This window comes from Leucopleurus acutus (genome assembly GCF_964270905.1).
Source record: "Leucopleurus acutus genome assembly, chromosome: 5".
Lineage (NCBI taxonomy): Eukaryota > Metazoa > Chordata > Mammalia > Artiodactyla > Delphinidae > Leucopleurus > Leucopleurus acutus.
In genome coordinates this window covers 72,560,355-72,578,101 of record NC_139147.1, presented here as the reverse complement: position 1 = coordinate 72,578,101, position 17,747 = coordinate 72,560,355, and the positions used below count along the sequence as shown (strand labels likewise).

The window sequence follows — 17,747 nt, the reverse complement described above, 5'->3', positions numbered from 1 at the left end:
CTTCTAGATTCTCTATGCTGTTCCACCAATCCACTTGTCTATTCCTAAACCAATATAATTAAAATAGCTTTAATTTTCAAAACTTTGTGATATGGTTTGACATCTAGTAGACCAAATATTCCTTTGTTCAGTTTTGATCTACTTCAAAACTATTTTAGCTGTTCATGCACATGAATTTTGCAATATGAATTCTAGGATGAGCTTATCAGGTTTCATTCAAAATCCTCCTGGGAAACTGATTAGGACAGAAATTAGTTTATATTAGTTTACGGAGAATTAATCTCCTTCCGATACTGAGTGTGCCTGTCTTCCCATCTATTCAGATTTCCTTTAAATACCTTATAGAGTCTTCATCTCAAAGAATGTCCCCATTTTTTGTTAGGGTATATTCCTGGGTAATTCATGTCTTTGCTACTTTTGAAAATGGAATCTTTCTGTTTTCATTTACATTTTCTAACTGTGCGGGAGAATCAGGAAACATACTGATTTTTCTTGCTTTGTATCCCACCATCTTATTGAACTCTTATTAACTGAACTCTAATATTTTGCCAGCTGATTCTCTTGGCTATAATACACTCTACAGAAGTTATTTTGAAGATACAAGCCAATTTTAGCTCTAAGAGAAACCAAGGAAAATGATTTCTATCCACATTCAAAATGTAGTTTTAAGGGAAAGACAGAAAAAAATCTGATGAAATCCAAAACAGGGCATGTATCTCAGAGAGGGATCCAGATCGTGGACAGCTACCTCTTCCCACCTGGAGATTCCTCTTGTCCTTTTCTCTGCCAACATTTTTGACATGACATGACAGAAAATGATCATCTGTGGTACTGACTTCTGTTGTTCTATCCTAGAGCTGAGATACCATCTGGTCAATCACAAAATAAATGGGGAAAAAAAGCGGGGGGCAGTATATTAACTTACCTCTACACAAAACTTAAAATGAATGCCTTGGGAATCATAAAATGAAATAATTCGATTAGAGAGTGTCACAGTAATGAGAGACCAGTGGACTTCCAGGTGAATAGGAATCAACAGAAGACTCTTTTTAAACAAATCCACCTGATCAAGAAAAGAAAAAGAAATGTAGCCATCACCACAGGCTTTCCAAACCAACAACAAACAGCAGCTTCCATTTACTGACCTTTGACCTGTCCAAGGTCATAAAACTAGGAAGTGGTGAAACCAGAATCTGAACCCAGATCTTAGTCTAAAGCCCATGTTTGTAACTAGTAAGCTAAAACACACAACAAGAAAATTGAAGATAACAGAAAGCACTGTTTTCCATTTAACCTGCTAAACCTGTGTTTATTAACTACCTAAAATGACTTAGCCCCTTATTTTTAAGCCTAACTTATTTTCTTATATACATATTTGACCTAGAATCAATTCTTATTTAGGAAGGAATTGTGGTATTAGAAAACAACATAGCCTTGCAATATGATCACAGGCTCTGAAGTTAAGTCTGGTCAAGTTCAAATTGTAGCTCTGCCACTTATTGGCCAGATGACTTCGGCAATTTTCATAGCTTCTCTGTGCCTTGATTTCCTCAATTATAAAATACAGATAACAATAGTACCCACCTTATGAAGTTGTTGAGAGTGACAATAAATGTAAAATGCACAAAAGTGTGCTTAGCAAATTATATGTAGCCAATAAATCTTAGCTGTTATTATCACTACCTCAAATCTCTCAGATGTCGAAATTGAGAAAAAGAGCCTTGATAATTCTTCATGTCCTTTACATCCTCACTCACCCTTCATATCGTAATACATATCACTTAAAAATCTAGAAACATTCACTGTACCACTCAAAATCCCAGTTGTGGACTGGATGATAAAGTAGTAGGTACTCAATAAACATTTGTAAAAGAGTGAATGGATTTTTCTCAGGCGTTTTTTGTATTTTAGTGATTCCCTGGGTTAAAACAATTACAGGGCTATTTTCTTCTTAAATTACTTTATTTTATTTTTGGCTGCGTTGGGTCTTCGTTGCGGTGCACATGGTTCTCATTGCCATGGCTTTTCTTGTTGTGGAGCACAGGCTCTAGGCACAAGGGCTTCAGTAGTTGTAGCATGAGGGCTCAGTAGTTGTGGCTCACAGGCTCTAGAGCACAGGCTCAGTAGTTGTGGCGCATGGGCTTAGTTGCTCTGCGGCATGTGAGACCTTCCTGGATCATGGATCGAACCCGTGTCCCCTGCACTGGCAGGTGGGTTCTCAACCACTGTGCCACCAGGGAAGTCCCTATAGGGCTACTTTAAACTAGATTCTTAGAAACTATTTCTCAAGCGTTCTTTGCTTTCTGATATTCAGATAATGTCCTGTTCTAGAAGAATCTTCTACCAGTCTACATGACCTTGTAACAAACCACTTCTGCTTTTCAGTTTCTGTATCCATAAACCTGAGAGGTGAGGTGGACAGGAAATACTAAATAGGACATACAATTGGTCCTTTCCAGCTCAAAAATTCTGAGTATCTAAAACAAGAAATCATATTTAAAATACAGCATTAAATGAGACCAAATTTACATTTTTCTCAAAAAGAAACTTTTTCCTTAATTATAAATCAATTTTAAAATAAAAATTGTGAAATACAGATAAAAGATATATTTCAGTTTGTCTTTCCAGATCTTTTTCTTCTTTTTAATATATTAATGTTCACACATGTGCACACACAACCTTATTACATATATGTAATTAAGAATGATGTGTGTGGAGTGACTAAGACAGAAAAATAGAGGATGTGATGATGAAGAGTCTGGTTGTTAACAGGCTTTCTTGGATTGAGAGATAATGTCTAAACAAGACTGAGTTTGGAGCACATTTCTTCAACATGTGTAGGTTAAAGGTTTCACTTGTCAGGTGGAGTGTGTATTGAGACTATGTATTGAGACTTGTGTATGAACAAGAAGGTAGGCACAAAGCCCTCTAGTTATCAGAGGATTTAGCTTCAGGAGAAATGGGGGGTTATCTACTCTAGATGGCAAAGAGCTGGGAGAGGCTCATGGGCTTGGCATGCTAATAAGGTAGAATTAGAAGATGAACTTTCAAAACGCATTGTTTACAAAAATCTTTCTCACTGAACTATGCCCTCTCTGTAGGTATTAAAAAAGTTGGTTTCTCATTTGCATAATAAAGTGGAGAGCTAGTAGTGGGAACTTGTCTAATTCAAAGTTAGTACTTAAATTTCTAAGAAAAAAATATCTGAAACAGTAACAAGTTGTATATTGCCAAAAACTACAGGAAAAAATGAAATATAATGCCTTGATTTGGAGATGAAAAGAGCTTCAAATATATAAAGTACTTTAAAATTGTAGAAAATATAGTTCAAAATGATGAAATAAGAAATGCTAAAATAAGAATATGCTACAGCAGGAGGGACAAAAAAAGAAAAAAAAAAAAGAATGATGTGTGTGGTCAATTGTATTACTGATCTCAATTACTTGGTGTCCTCCCTGTAAGAGGATTATACAGAACTACCTATTACCATGTGGCTTCACTGCCCCTTCCAGGGGGAAAAATGTAGTCATATGATTCACTGTAAAGAGAAATGAATTTATCTCATGACCAAGCTGAAACTTCAAGAGCCATCATGTGGCCCTGAGACTGACATGTCTGAAGATTAGGTGCTGCTCCTTCAGTTTGGGTCCCATTAAAGGAATAAAGATGAGAAAAGACAGGATCATCTCCTTAGATATAGGGAAAAGCATCTGATAAAACTCAACATCCATCTATGATTAAAAGCTCTCAGCAAACTAAGAATAGGAGGGAATTTCCTTAACCTGGTAAAGAGCGTCTACAAAAAACCTACAACTGACATCATAAACAGTAGTGAAAAACTGAATGCTTTCCTCCTAAGATTAGGAACAAGGCAAAGGTGTCCTCTCTCATTACTTTTATTCAACAACGTACTAGAAGTCCTAGCCAGTGCAATAAAGCAAGAAAAAGATGGCATACGATTTGGAAAGGAAGAAATAAAACAGTCATTACTTACAGACATGACTTTCTATGAAATTCTCACAGAATCTACAAAAAAGCTCCTAAAACCAGTGAGTCTGACAAGTCACAGGATACAAGGTCAATTTACAGAAATCAATTGTATTTCTATATACTAACTGCAAACAATTGGAAGATAACGTTTTAAAAATTCTGTTTTTAGCAGTTTCATCAATATGAAACACTTAGGGATACATTAAAAAAAATAAGAGCTCACATGCCACAATTAAGGAGCCCAGCGGCTGCAACTAAGGAGCCTGCAAGTTGCAACTAAGGAGCACATGTGCTGCAACTAAAGGAGCTGGTGAGCCACAACTAAGGATCCCGCCTGCTGCAACTAAGACCCAGCGCAACCACATAAATAAATAAATACATGCAAGACTGTACACTAAGATTTATAAAATACTGCTGAGAAAAATTAAAGACTCAAATAAATGGAAAATATACCATGTCATGGGCTAGAAGACTTAATACCGTTAAGATGTCCATTCTACCCAAATGAACATACAGATTAAACACAATCCCAATCACAATCCAGCAAGTTTTTTAAAAGTAGAGATTGAAAAAATGATTCTAAAATTTATATGAAAATGCAAAAGGACCTAGAATTGCCAAAGCAATCTGGAAAAAGAAGGCTAAAGCTGGACACTTACACTGATTTTAAGACAAACTGTGAAGATAAAGTGATCAAGACAGTGTGGTATTAGCATAAAAACAAAGAGATTGATGCAAGAAAACATAAAGTCCAGAAACAGACCCATACATATGTTGTCCACTGACTTTCTACAAAGATGCCAAAACAATTAAAGTGGGAAAGAGAAGCCTTTTCAGGAAATGCCAATGGAGGGAAAAAAAAAAAAAAAAGAACCTTGACCCCTACTTTGTATCTTACACAAAAACTGAGATGTATCAGAGATGTAAATGTAAAACCTAAAGCTATAAAGCTGTTAGAAGAAAACATATGAGGCAAGTATTTTTTAGACTGGATACAGAAAGCAGAACTATAGAAGAAAAAAGTATGGTAAATTAGATTGCATCAAAATAAAAACCTCCATTCATCAAAACACATGTTTAGGGACTTCCCTGGCAGTCCAGTGGTTAAGACTCCACACTCCCAATGCAAGGGGCACTGGTTCAATCCCTGGTCAGGGAACTAAGATCCCAAATGCCTCACGGTGTGGCCAAAAAAAAAAACACTTTTTTAAGAAATAAGTATAAAAGCCACAGACTGAGAGAAAGCAGTAAAAAAGTATAGCTCTGACAAAGGACTTACAACCAGAACTCAATAATAAGCACTTCTTTACTAAAAAACTTTTCATTTTAAAAAAAAATTAATTTATTTATCTATTTTTGGCTGTGTTGGGTCTTCATTGCTGCACGCAGGCTTTCTCTAGTTGCGGCGAGCAGGGGCTACTCTTCATTGCAGTGTGCGGGCTTCTCACTGCAGTGGCTTCTCTTGTTGAGTAGCACGGGTTCTAGGCACGCAGGCTTCAGTAACTGCAGCATGTGGGCTCAGTAGTTGTGGCTTGCAGGCTCTAGAGCGCAAGCTCCGTAGTTGTGGCACATGGGCATAGCTGCCCCGCAGCATGTGGGATCTTCCTGGACCAGGGATCGAACCTGTGTCCCCTGCATTGGCAGGTGGATTCTTAATCACTGCGCCACCAGGGAAGTCCCAAAACTTTTCATTCTTATCATTCACCCATTTTTCTATTGAGTTGGTGAGGTCTTTTTCTTATTGATATGTAGAAGCACTTTATATATTTAAAAAATTAGTTCTGTGATTTGAATTGCAAATATTTTTTCCCAGTTTACTGTTTGTCCTTTTAGGTAATTAATTCTTTTTTTTTTTTTTAAATGTCATCTGAGCTTTAAGTTGTACACAGAATGGACTTTGCTACTCTGAGATTATTTTTTTAAAGTTCTGCTATGGATTTCCTTTGTACTTCCACTGTTTCACTGTCTTGCATTCAAATCCTTGGTCGTTCTGTAATTTATCTTAATGTAGTCTAATTTAGTGAGTACTTAATTCTTCTTTCATTTTTTCTTTAATAATAATGCATTTATGGCCATTATTTTTTCCTCAAAACAGCTTTCATTATGTTCCATAGTGGTTGGTAAGATGTGTTCCCCTTTCTATCCTTTTCTAGACAGTTTGTATATAATTTCATTTTTTATTTTCTTTTAGACCCAGGGGTCATATCAAGGGTTTATATCTAGTGCAATTTTTTAATTACTTTTTTTAGTCATATTTTAATATTTATTTTTAATTTAACTGAACTGTGATTAAGGAATAGTGTAATAATTTTCTTTGTGGCCAAGTACATGGTCAATTTTTTACAAATGTTCCTTAGATATAGGAATAAATGTATATTCTCTTTTTGAGGGGTATAAAGATCTAGTATATATCTATTAAACCAAAAGCACTGGTTGTATTATTTTTTATTTATGATCTTATTTTTTATCTACTAGATTTGTCCAACTATGAAAGAGGTCTCCCATTATCACTATTTACCAAGGTCTCCTAGCTTTTGTAATCATTGTTATATCTCCTATGTATTGAAGTTTTATCATACAGTGTACTTTTCACCTTAAATTCTACCTCATCTGCTGTTAATACTGCTATTCCTCCTTTTTGCTTGCCACTCCTTTCTTTTGGTTTGCATTTGCCTAGTACCTCTTTACCTGTCACTTTACTTTTAAGCTTTCTTTTTCATATTATTTTATGTTTACTCCTTATACACAGCATATAGCTGGATTTTCTGATTTAACCCAATCTGAGAGGGTCCATAGGATGGAACAATTTAATTTATTCTATTTAATGAAATGACTCACATATTTATACTTGACTTTATTCCTTCATTCTCATGTTGTTTATTATTCAGGAATTCTTCCATGAGTATATATTTTTCCATGCTATTTACAAGGCATACCTTGTTTTACTGTACTTTGCAGATATTGCATTTTTTATAAATTAAAGGTTTATGGCAACCCTGCATAGATAGTCTATTGGCACCACTTTTCCAACAACATTTGTTTACTTCATGTCTCCTTGTCACATTTTGGTAATTCTTGCAATATTTCAAATTGTTTTATTATTATTTTATTTGTTATGGTTATCTGTGATCAATGATCTTTGATATTACTGCTACAACTCACTGAAGGCTAAGGGGATGGTTAGCATTTTTTTAGCAAAAAAGTATTTTTAATTAAGGTACGCACATTATTTTTTTAGACATAATGCTATTGCAAACATAAGGGACTACAATATAGTGTAAACATAACTTTTATACGCACTGGGAAACCAAAAAATCTAGTGACTCACTTTATTGCAATACTCACTTTATTGTGGTGGTCTGGAACCAAACCTACAATATCTCCAAGGTATACCTGTCTAACCTTTCTCTAATCCATACTACATATGATCATCTTTCCTCAGCTATGTAACTTTTCCTGGTTAAGTGGCATCCTATTATATGTATGTACAGTTTTAATTTGACCAATCCCCTACTAATTAGTTGTCCTCAATTTTTCTAATATAAACACCACCACAGCCCATCCAGTGGCACAAGCCACATACTCAGAAGTCATCTTTCACACTTCCTTCTCCTTCATTCCCATAACCTACTCATCACCAAGTTCTGTTATTTTACTCCCTAGGTCACACTCATATTTGTGTACATCTTCCATCTCTACCATTCTAATTTAAAGTATCATCATTCTGCAGTGGCCTCCTGTTCTACCCACATCAACTTTGCTCCCACACTTGTCCATCTTCTTCAGTGCCACTAGAGCAGACTACAAATTGGATGTCGTCACCTACAACCCTTCAATAGATTCTTACGCATTTAGGATAAAATTCAAAACACAGACCTCAAGACCCTGATCTCTGCATCAGATCCACTTTATGTCACTCTCTTCTTTGCTCTGCATTCCAGCTACACTAGTCTTCTCCCATGCTTCTACCATCACAATATAAAAATGATGACCACTTAATGTGTGTTTATCATGTGCTTAGTGGTTTACATGCATTATCTCATTTAATCCTCACAAGATAAATAAAACTGATATTCCTATTTTATAGATGATGAAACTAAAGATTAAAGGAATTAAGTAATTCACCCAAGGTCTTACAACCAGTTAAGTGGCTGAACCAGGATCTGAACCCCAAAAATCTTATATGTTCCGGTATAATGTTGTAAGTCATAATTCTAGTTATTACTTTAAAATGTATATCTCAGAAATAACTAAATTTCCTTGTCAATTGCATTATTATGAACTTTCATCAAATCTTTAACCATGGTCATTTTTAACTCTTCTGTCATTTACAGACAGTTCTGGGTGTACTCTGATGCTTTTGCAAATATGCTCCTATAAAAGGGTTTCTTTCATCTTCAAGGAATTCATGGAAAAGACTCTGACAAGTACAGGTTTCTGGTCACTGACTATACTGCTGAACTGAATGAATAAGCATTTTCAGAACTCTAATGGAAAACTGATGAACTCATAAAACTGCTAACAAAAGATCAAGATAAAAAAAAATTAATTACATGGGACTGAGTGAACTGATGAGGATGATTATAATTTTTGTGACTTTGTTTGAATAAAAAAAAAAAAGTCCCGGGCTTCCCTGGTGGCGCAGTGGTTGAGAGTCCACCTGCCGATGCAGGAGACATGGGTTCGTGCCCCGGTTTGGGAAGATCCCACATGCCGCGGAGCAGCTGGGCCCGTGAGCCATGGCCACTGAGCCTGCGTGTCCGGAGCCTGTGCTCTGCAACGGGAGAGGCCACAGCAGTGAGAGGCCCGCGTACCGCAAAAAAAAAAAAAAAAAAAAAAAAGTCCCAAAGGACTCAGGGGCAAAAAAATATACAAATCAATTTTCACTGCAAAGTAAAGGAGCTGTTACAGTGGAGGATTACTGGACTGAATGTCAATATTATGACATAGTATGAGTGTGTTTCGTGTTTGGTAATTGCAATCATTGTTGCTTTTGTTGTGGTCATCCATTTACAATGCTTGGTGTCTATTTATCTCTTGTAAAAATAAAATACAGTGTGTGTGTGTGTGTGTGTGTGTGTGTGTGTGTGTGTGTGTGAAAAAAAAAAAAAAAAGGATCTGAACCCAGGTCTGAATCCTGAGTTCATTATATCTATTTCCCCAGATGTGCACTCTTCAACCACATATAGTTTATCTTGCCACTACTGATGATGCCTTGAACATATTACCTATATAGCAATGTTCAATCAGGTGTTTGTACTTTGCAAAAAATTATTTCCACCCACAACTACGTAAGACAAGACTTACTCCTAACTTCTCTAGCCCATCCAGTATAAAAAGTGAAAAGTTACAGTATCTCTAGACCTATGACTGTGAATTTTGAACTTGTTGGTAATTTCAAAATATCAAAAATAGTATATAAATAGGCTTTTAAAATAATGTTTCTGACAGTCAATGAATACTGAGAGAAATTAAGGTTGGAAAGTACCTTAGGGATTGCTCTAATTTATCATTTTGTTTTATAAATAAGCAATCTGAAGCCCAAATTAAGTGTCTTATCTAAGTTGTACAGCAAGCTAATAGCAATGTCAGAACCATGAACTTCCAATCCAGTGCTTTCTGTTATAGCAGATTCCAATGAACTGGATAGACTCAAGAATTTTACTAGTGTCTTATCTTTCAAGCAAAAAGATTCCTTTGTGATGACCTAGGGGGTGGGATACGGAGGGTAGGAGGGAGGCTCAAGAGGGAGGGGATATGGGGATATATGTATGCATATGGCTGATTCACTTTGTTGTACAACAGAAACTAACACAGTATTGTGAAGCAATTATACTCCAATAAAGATCTATAAAAATAAATAAAATTAAAAACTAAACATAATCAAATGATGATGATAAAAAAATAAAAAGCATTCAAAAGAAACAATAAAAAACTTACATTAAAAAGCCTGTTTCTAATTAACATCATAATTGGCAATAAAGTTATCCTTCCATTCAAAGTGGCTTATCATCTGCATTTCAAATTTAGAATAAAAAAGAAATTAAAAAAAAGAAATAAAGAGAATACCTTTTTAGTCCATCTTTTTACTCCATTATATCCTTTGGTTACCAGCTGTCTATGAAAAAAGCTGTTGAAGAAGTGAACCTAGAAAGACATCAAATACAAGCACTCAGGTTATATTAAGCTGTGCCAAGACTTAACTTCACAAGAAAATGGAAATTTTAAAATCCCTGAATGTAAGGTGGACCAAAAAATGAGGAAAAGTTTCTTCTTAAAAATAATGACCAAAACATACATTAACCAGTTCAAAGAAGACTGTTTCAAATTTTCATTAGGATGACCTCACAGATGTGGTTGGTCTATAGTCAGAACTGGAATGGGGCAGTAAATAAATTACCTGAATCCAATCAAGTAAAGAAGCAACCTGATAAATCTCGTCAAATCAGGTGATAAAGTTGAAACAGGCTATGAAAGAATCAGGTAACAATTACTTTGAACTCAAGGGATGTGGAGTACAAAACTAACCCCATCTGAAGGATGTGGATTTGGAGACTCCTATAATCATAACAACTATAAAAAGGCTTTAGCATGATCATTTCTAGCACTGAAAAAATTACCCTAGTCGTATGTAGCATCATGTCCTGCATCCTTGGCTTTTTCAAAATTCTGGCTTATAAACGAGTATGAGCTCACCTGAGACGGTAAACATACTACGGTCTTAAAGTGTTCACTCTAACTTTGACTCACTTGAGATGATAAAACTGTTCCCTTAGTGCTGAGGTTCTCAGGGTGTGGTCATCAGACCAGCAGTATCAGCATCACCTGGGAACTTGTTAAAAGGGAAATTCTCAGGCCCCACTCCAGTCCTACTAAAACAGAAACTATGAGGGCAGGGCTCAGCAATCTGGTTTCTGAGGATTCTGATGCACATTTGTTTTGAGAATCACACAGTTTAAGATATTAATAAAAAAGGCTTGTAGTAGCTATCTCTAGACAGTAATCCTCAAACTTTGAGTCCTTCAGAATCTGCAGGGCTTGTTAAAACACAGACTGCTGAGCTCCACCTCCAGTTTCTGATTTAGTAGGTGTCGGTTGGATCCAAAACTCTGCATTCCTAGTAAATTCCCAGGTGATGCTGATGCTGCTGGTTTGGGGACTATACTTTGAGAACCACGGCCTTGGTTAAGTGTCCTTTTCATCCAATGAAGGTTTAGAATTAAATGTAGTGGTAATGAAGGGAAATTATACTCTTGAAATTAATACTTTTATGTTAAAAATCATCTAGTGTTTAAATCTAAACATACAGGTGTATGTTTAGATTTCTGATGATTAAGAGAATTTGACAAAATAGAGAATCTGACAGATTAGCTTCATGATACCAATTTAAAATGTGTAACAGATTTTTGATTTTAAGTGGAAAGTTATGACATTTTGTCTTTATTAATAAAGTGTTGGAATCTGAGATTCATTATATTTACCTGTTTAAATTATTAGATTTATAAAAGTTTATAAAGTACTTGGAAAGGTTTTGCTTGAAATTAAAGCCTCCCCATCAGGCAATGTGAGTACTCAGAAAGAAAATTTAATATATTAAATTTTAAAAAATAGTAACTAAGCTCTTGAGGGAATTTTAGAGTTTAAGGGGGGTTAGTTTGTATTTAAACTGAGTATCAAAGATTAATCCAAGGAAAAGTGAAGATGAATACTACTTTACTACATTTTTAGAGGGAGTAATACATTAAGTTAAAGTTTTTTAAAGTTAAATTTAAAAATTCAAAGCAAATAGTCCTTCTTGTGCATCTACCCACTAAAGAAAAAAAAAAAGCCTCTTCAAGATATCAAAAAACACACCCATTCTGAAATAAATAAGCAGGAAAATACTGGCATCATGACTTTCTTATGCTGAAATGATTTTATAGACCTTATACGCAATCCTAGCACATATCAAGACAAAAATCTCCTTTTAAAAAATCTAAGAAATATCCAATAATTACATAAAGTTAAAAAAAAAAGCTTCTTCCTTTAATACACAAGGATTCTTTCTCCTAAAGAGAAAGTTTTCACTTACTTTGTCTGGGACTGCATCCATTATCAGCTCACCGTACATATTAATGACCTATAAAAAGTCAACATAAAACCAGCTTACTAATAACCCTATGCAATTCAGAACATCCACTCAGAATGAATAACATATTGCTACTGCTAACAGTAATCAAACCTTTCCAATACTGTACTGGGTTAGTGAATGAGTCACTTCAGTAAGGAATAAAGAATCCTTGATTCCAAAAGATAATTGTGAGGCCAACCTAGAGGTTATTAATTACATTTTATTGTCCAACATCCTCTGCAACTTCCATGCTGAGAATATACAATACACTAACCTGGTCATTCAGCCAATTCTGACCATCCAGGGTTGCCAGATCATCCATATCCAGCATGTGCTTATTGTAGAAGATGCGGAAGTTGCATTTTTGATGTCTGGCCCGATAGTTTGTTATCTCCCTATTGATAAAAAGTTTTCTGAAACAGAAATATTTTGAAAGAAAAAGTAAAAAAAAAAAAAAAAAACACAAAACAAAAGTTCAACTCAGTTTATTGCTAAGTATCCTTTTTTTTTTTAAATCAAGAGAAAAGTCATATAAGCCAATAATTTTTTCAATGGCTTAACTTAAGCATCATTGACAAACCTATTAGAAAAGTCTTCATTAAAGACATCTTTTAATCTTCCAAGGACATCTTTTTCACTGAGTGGGACCAAACTGCCATACTTCTTCATAACCTCATCTAGGAATCCTTAAATAAAGGAAGAAAGAAAATTTAAGATGGAAAAGGCATTTTCAGCAAAGTCACCGTCCCATTACTTAACTTACACACAACACTTAACATACATTTAACCTACATTACTAAATGCATTATAAAAAGAAATCTTTTAAAAGTTATACTTTGTAAAAAAAAATTAAATGGATCAGGCCCTCACCATTCCAATCTAGAGAGAAATGCTCTAAGGCATCATTTCACATTGGATTTTTAAGCTACTGATGCATTGTTAGAAAATGGATAGCTGAAACTAAAGACTGACATTTTTCAGTATCTTAACCTTGGCGAAGAATCCTATCTCCCAAAGGTAAAACCTAAAGGGTTTAATCACCTAGTTAAATGTGTCTATCACATTCAGTAACTGAAGAAATTATCTTTTTTAAAATCACAATTAGAATTGTTGAGATCACTGTCATTGTATTTATTATTTGATAAAGGTGTGAAATTTCACATCTCATAACAAGGGACATATACTAAGGCATTTTTAATATACAATTTGATAGTTATTTTAATACTCATGATACTGCATAACCCTATGAGGTGAGCTAAACCCTATGAAGTGAGCTTAACTGGGTAACAGCTGGTGAGGCATGTTTTAAAAGAGGAAACAGAATTAAAGAATGACTTCTTGACCAGGATACAGGCTAGTCTTTACGTCAACTTAAGTAATACGTATATGCATTTTAATGGTTTCCAAGAGGATCCAATGAAGAAATATACCTAAAAATACGCTAGGAAATAAAACCAGGCCATTATTTCTAAGTAACTACAAAGAAGCTGAGGGAAGGCTTAGAGGCTCACAGAAGTGGAGATATGACTTAGGCTATCCACTGAGTGGGGAGTGGGGAGAACAACAGTCTGGCTAACCATCGGTCTGACAGTTAAGTCCACCGAGTTAAGATGGAAAAAATGAGGACTGTTAGCCACTTATTTTACCCAGCCCCCTTTCTAACTTCAAGAATGGCCTCTGCTAAGTATCTATATAAAATGGACAGAAATGATCACAACACAGTAACTGTCCTGGAAATGGAGTGTTTTGTATGGGGGAGGAGCAGACAAATGTGTGAAAAACCTATTTTCCTCCTGTTAGTCTCCCACCAGAGTAGCTCCCAACTTGAAAGGCTTAAGAGTACAGTAAGCAGGAAAGAGTTGCTTGCTTATGTCTGCTCCTGGTCTAGGCTTTAGGCATACAGAAGACAAAGGGAGTCTCATGTTCCAGTTTAGTCAGAGTAGGAGATGATGACTTGGGGCTTCTACACTAGGAATCCATTCGGCCTATGTTTGCCGATAGTGTTTACTATATCATATCTTACAGTTGTCTAAGCATAGTCTTGTGTCTACATGGGAGAATGGACCCAAACAGAAGATAAGGATTCCCAACATTTGAGAAACTGAATTTAAGGAACAAATTTTATACAAAAATATTGCCCCTAATAACAAAAAATTAAACTTTAGGCCCAGCAACCTTAATTGAGACTCTTCAAATAAGAAAGCAATCTCTTCTACCAATCGAATATGGACCCAATTCCAAACTTGTAACAAGAGGTGTCCTTGTTATGTTAACAATGTTATTTCTGAACAGCAGTGTTTGGGGGATTTTAAGTTATTATGTTTAAGTTATGTTTTTTTCCTCTTATCCGTATTTTTGTTTTCACTTTCAGATGATAAACATGGATTGGTAATGCAGTAGAAAAGCCCTACCTGGATCTTCAAGGACAACCCTAATGACAATGTCTCACTGATGCACACACCATTATCTCACTAGGACCAGAAGTAAACAACAGTTAAAACGCGCTCATACTGAAGCCGGCGTGCCTAGAGCCTGTGCTCCACAACAAGAGAAGCCACTGCAATGAGAAGACTGCACACTGCAACAGAGTAGCCCCTGCTCTCCTCAACTAGAGAAAACCCGTGCACGTCAACGAAGACCCAATGCAGCCAAAAATAAATACATAATTTTAAAAAAAAAGCACTCATAAGCCAAGCACTAGCATACCTCGTTTCATCCTTATAACTATCCTATGTGTTAGACAGTATCCCTACTTTAAAAATGGAGACAGGCGGCTTAAGGAGGTTAAATAACTTTCCCAAGGACCCTTAACTAGCATATGGCAGAAATCAGGTTCTGACTGTAGGTTATGTGACAACAGAAACTGAGCCGTTAACGTCTATGCTGTGCCACCTCCAATGCAGGAAATATCTATTATCTCTTCTCTATAAAACAACTTAGTTCTTCATTTTACCTTTCCCTTCTAATACCCATGGGCCAAGAGTAACCCAAAAAACAGACTTCTTAAAATGAGAGTTACAGAATTCCCTGGAGGTCCAATAGTTAGGATTCCACGCTTCCACTGCAGGGGGCAGTGGTTCTATCCCTGGTTGGGGAACTAGATCCCACTTGCTGCAGGGCTCAGCCAAAAAATTAAAATAAAATGAGAGTTAAATTCACTATTTATCCACTTGTTTTCACCAAACCAATGAACCAACAAGGAAAATGCATTTGGAATATACAATTTCTTTTATTCCAGAAGTACTAAAATTTTAGTATGACCTAGAAGCAAAGGATAAAATATTAGGAAAAAACAAAACCATGAAAAATTGGAGTTCAAATTATATTCCATCTTGTAAGTACAAAAGGTAATAATGTGAAAAACAAAAACTGAGGTGTTTTTTAGAAGTTAAATTACTCATCATGTTAAACCAACTGTGTTAGACAGCTTTTTCTTGCAACAACTGATATGGGTCACTTGGATCACATCCCACCCTGAAAGTGGAAGGGGTTCACTGTGTTGTGCACATATGAAATGCAACCACTTGGTTCTCCAACAAGATACAATACACATGTCAGAAAGGTCCCATCAAAAATAAGAAAGGCACAAAATATCTAAGAATAAACTTAAGGAATGTGCTTAAGTTTATTAAACTTATTAAACAAGTGAAAAGCACTACCAAATTCTAGTAAGGGACACAGATCAATAAATGGAGTAATTCTTTGGTTTTTAGACAGGAAAACTCCATATTAAAATGAATGCAATTTCCCCTAGTCTATTAATGTAATGCAATACCAATCAAAAGCCACTGTTTGTTCATTGGTTTAATTGAAAAACCAAATCCAAATTCATCTTGGGACAAAAATGTGAGAAATTCTTAGAAATTTTTGAAAAAGATTAAGGAGGAGAGGTGAATAGGGGCAAAAGAGAAGAGGAGAAGGAGGGCCTAATCCCATCAAATTATAAAACCAAATAACAGTGATTGAAGCAGAATAGTGCTATCACAGAAACAGAGAAACCAACCAGATAGGAATCAGAATGGCAGGCAGCATCTCATAATCATGGGGAAAAGATGAATTAATCAATAAATAGTATTAGAACTACCAAGTAAATCTTTTGTTCACAGTTGAAATTCATTTTGGTGTAAAGAATGTAGGAATCCGGGCTTCCCTGGTGGCGCAGTGGTTGAGAGTCCGCCTGCCGACGCAAGGGACACAGGTTCGTGCCCTGGTCCAGGAAGATCCCATATGCCACAGAGCGCCTGGGCCCATGAGCCATGGCCACTGAGCCTGCGCGTCCGGAGCCTGTGCTCCGCAACGGGAGAGGCCACAACAGTGAGAGGCCCGCGTACCGCAAAAAAAAAAAAAAAAAAAAATGTAGGAAGCCATCTTTAGTTTTTTCCAAACACCTACATGTAAAAATAACACATTAATAGTCTAGAAAATAGGGCTGAATATTTTTACAAACTTGAAATGGGAACAAGCTTTAAGTATTTATGCTAGTATCAATACATGACCATAAACATTTTAAAATAAAGTGGCAGCCACCCCATAATTCCTTTAGAACTTTTATGCCCTAATGAACATGTATGTCTTAAACATGTAAGTAGCAAACTATACTCACTCTTCTGGAAGCTGCTTTTTTATATTCAATACATGGATTTTTTTCCCCTAAGTCAATTCAAAACAATCTAGTGGTCCATTAAATTGATCTGGCATATTTTAACCAATTCCGTGCTGATGGCCATTTGTTAATTTTTAGCTCTCTAAATAATGTTACAATTAAAACCCTCAATATATCCTTGTTCTTGTGTTTCCTTAGAACACACTTGCTAAAATTCAAATTTCTGAGGGAACTCCCTGGCGGTCCAGTGGTTAGTATTCCATGCTTTCACTGCCAAGGGCAAGAGTTCGATCCCTAGTCAGGGAACTATGACCCTGCAAGCCAAAAATTAAAAACTAAAAACATTTTCAAATTTCTGGGTCAAAGGACATTAAAACTTGCAGATTTTCACTTATGAATTTGGTTATCTATATTTACGAGATTTTAATGCTTATGGAGTCAAATTGGTATACTTTTATTGCTTCTGAGTTTCCTATCATGCTTTAAAATGTCTTATCAATATGAGATTATAAAAATGGTCTTGTGTTTTTTTTTAACAGCTTAAGCTATGATTCACATACCATAATTCATCCTCTTAAAAGTCTACAATTCAGTGGGTTTTTATATATTCAGAGTTGTACAACCATTACCATTACGTAATTCCAGAACATCTGCATCACTCCACAAAAAAACTTTGTATGTATTAGCTATTACTCCTTATTCCCCCCCTCCCCACCCCCTGGCAACCATTAATCTACTTTTTATCTCTATGTATTTGCCGACTCTGAACATTTCAAAACGATAGAATCATATGGTATGTAGCCTTTTGTGTCTGACTTCTTTCACTTAGCATGTTTTCAAGGTTCACCCAAACTGAAATATATCATTCCTTTTTATGGCAGAATAATATTCCATTGTATAGATATACCAAAATTTTATTCACCTATTCATCAGTTGATGGATATTTAAGTTTTTTCCACTTTTTGGCTACTATGAATAATGATGCTATGAATATTTGTGTACAAGTTTTTGTTTATCTGTATTTGTTTCTAATTAGTTAACTTT

General features: G+C 35.5%; 1 protein-coding gene across 5 annotated transcripts in view; it reads right to left on the bottom strand.

Annotated features, from left to right (window-relative positions):
* SENP5 (SUMO specific peptidase 5) overlaps window positions 1-17,747 on the bottom strand; it is a 41,573-nt gene that overhangs the window by 7,515 nt on the left and 16,311 nt on the right. For all 5 annotated transcript variants that reach the window (XR_014326244.1, XM_082840217.1, XM_082840220.1 and 2 more), the window contains 5 exons: window positions 12,681-12,786; window positions 12,375-12,513; window positions 12,062-12,109; window positions 10,060-10,137; window positions 926-1,063 (listed from right to left, as the gene is read on the bottom strand). Coding sequence is in view for 4 of the 5 variants with exons in the window: in XM_082840217.1 (XP_082696343.1) it covers window positions 926-1,063; window positions 10,060-10,137; window positions 12,062-12,109; window positions 12,375-12,513; window positions 12,681-12,786 (509 nt within the window). In the remaining variant the exon portion in view is untranslated. The remainder of the gene's footprint in view (window positions 1-925; window positions 1,064-10,059; window positions 10,138-12,061; window positions 12,110-12,374; window positions 12,514-12,680; window positions 12,787-17,747) is intronic.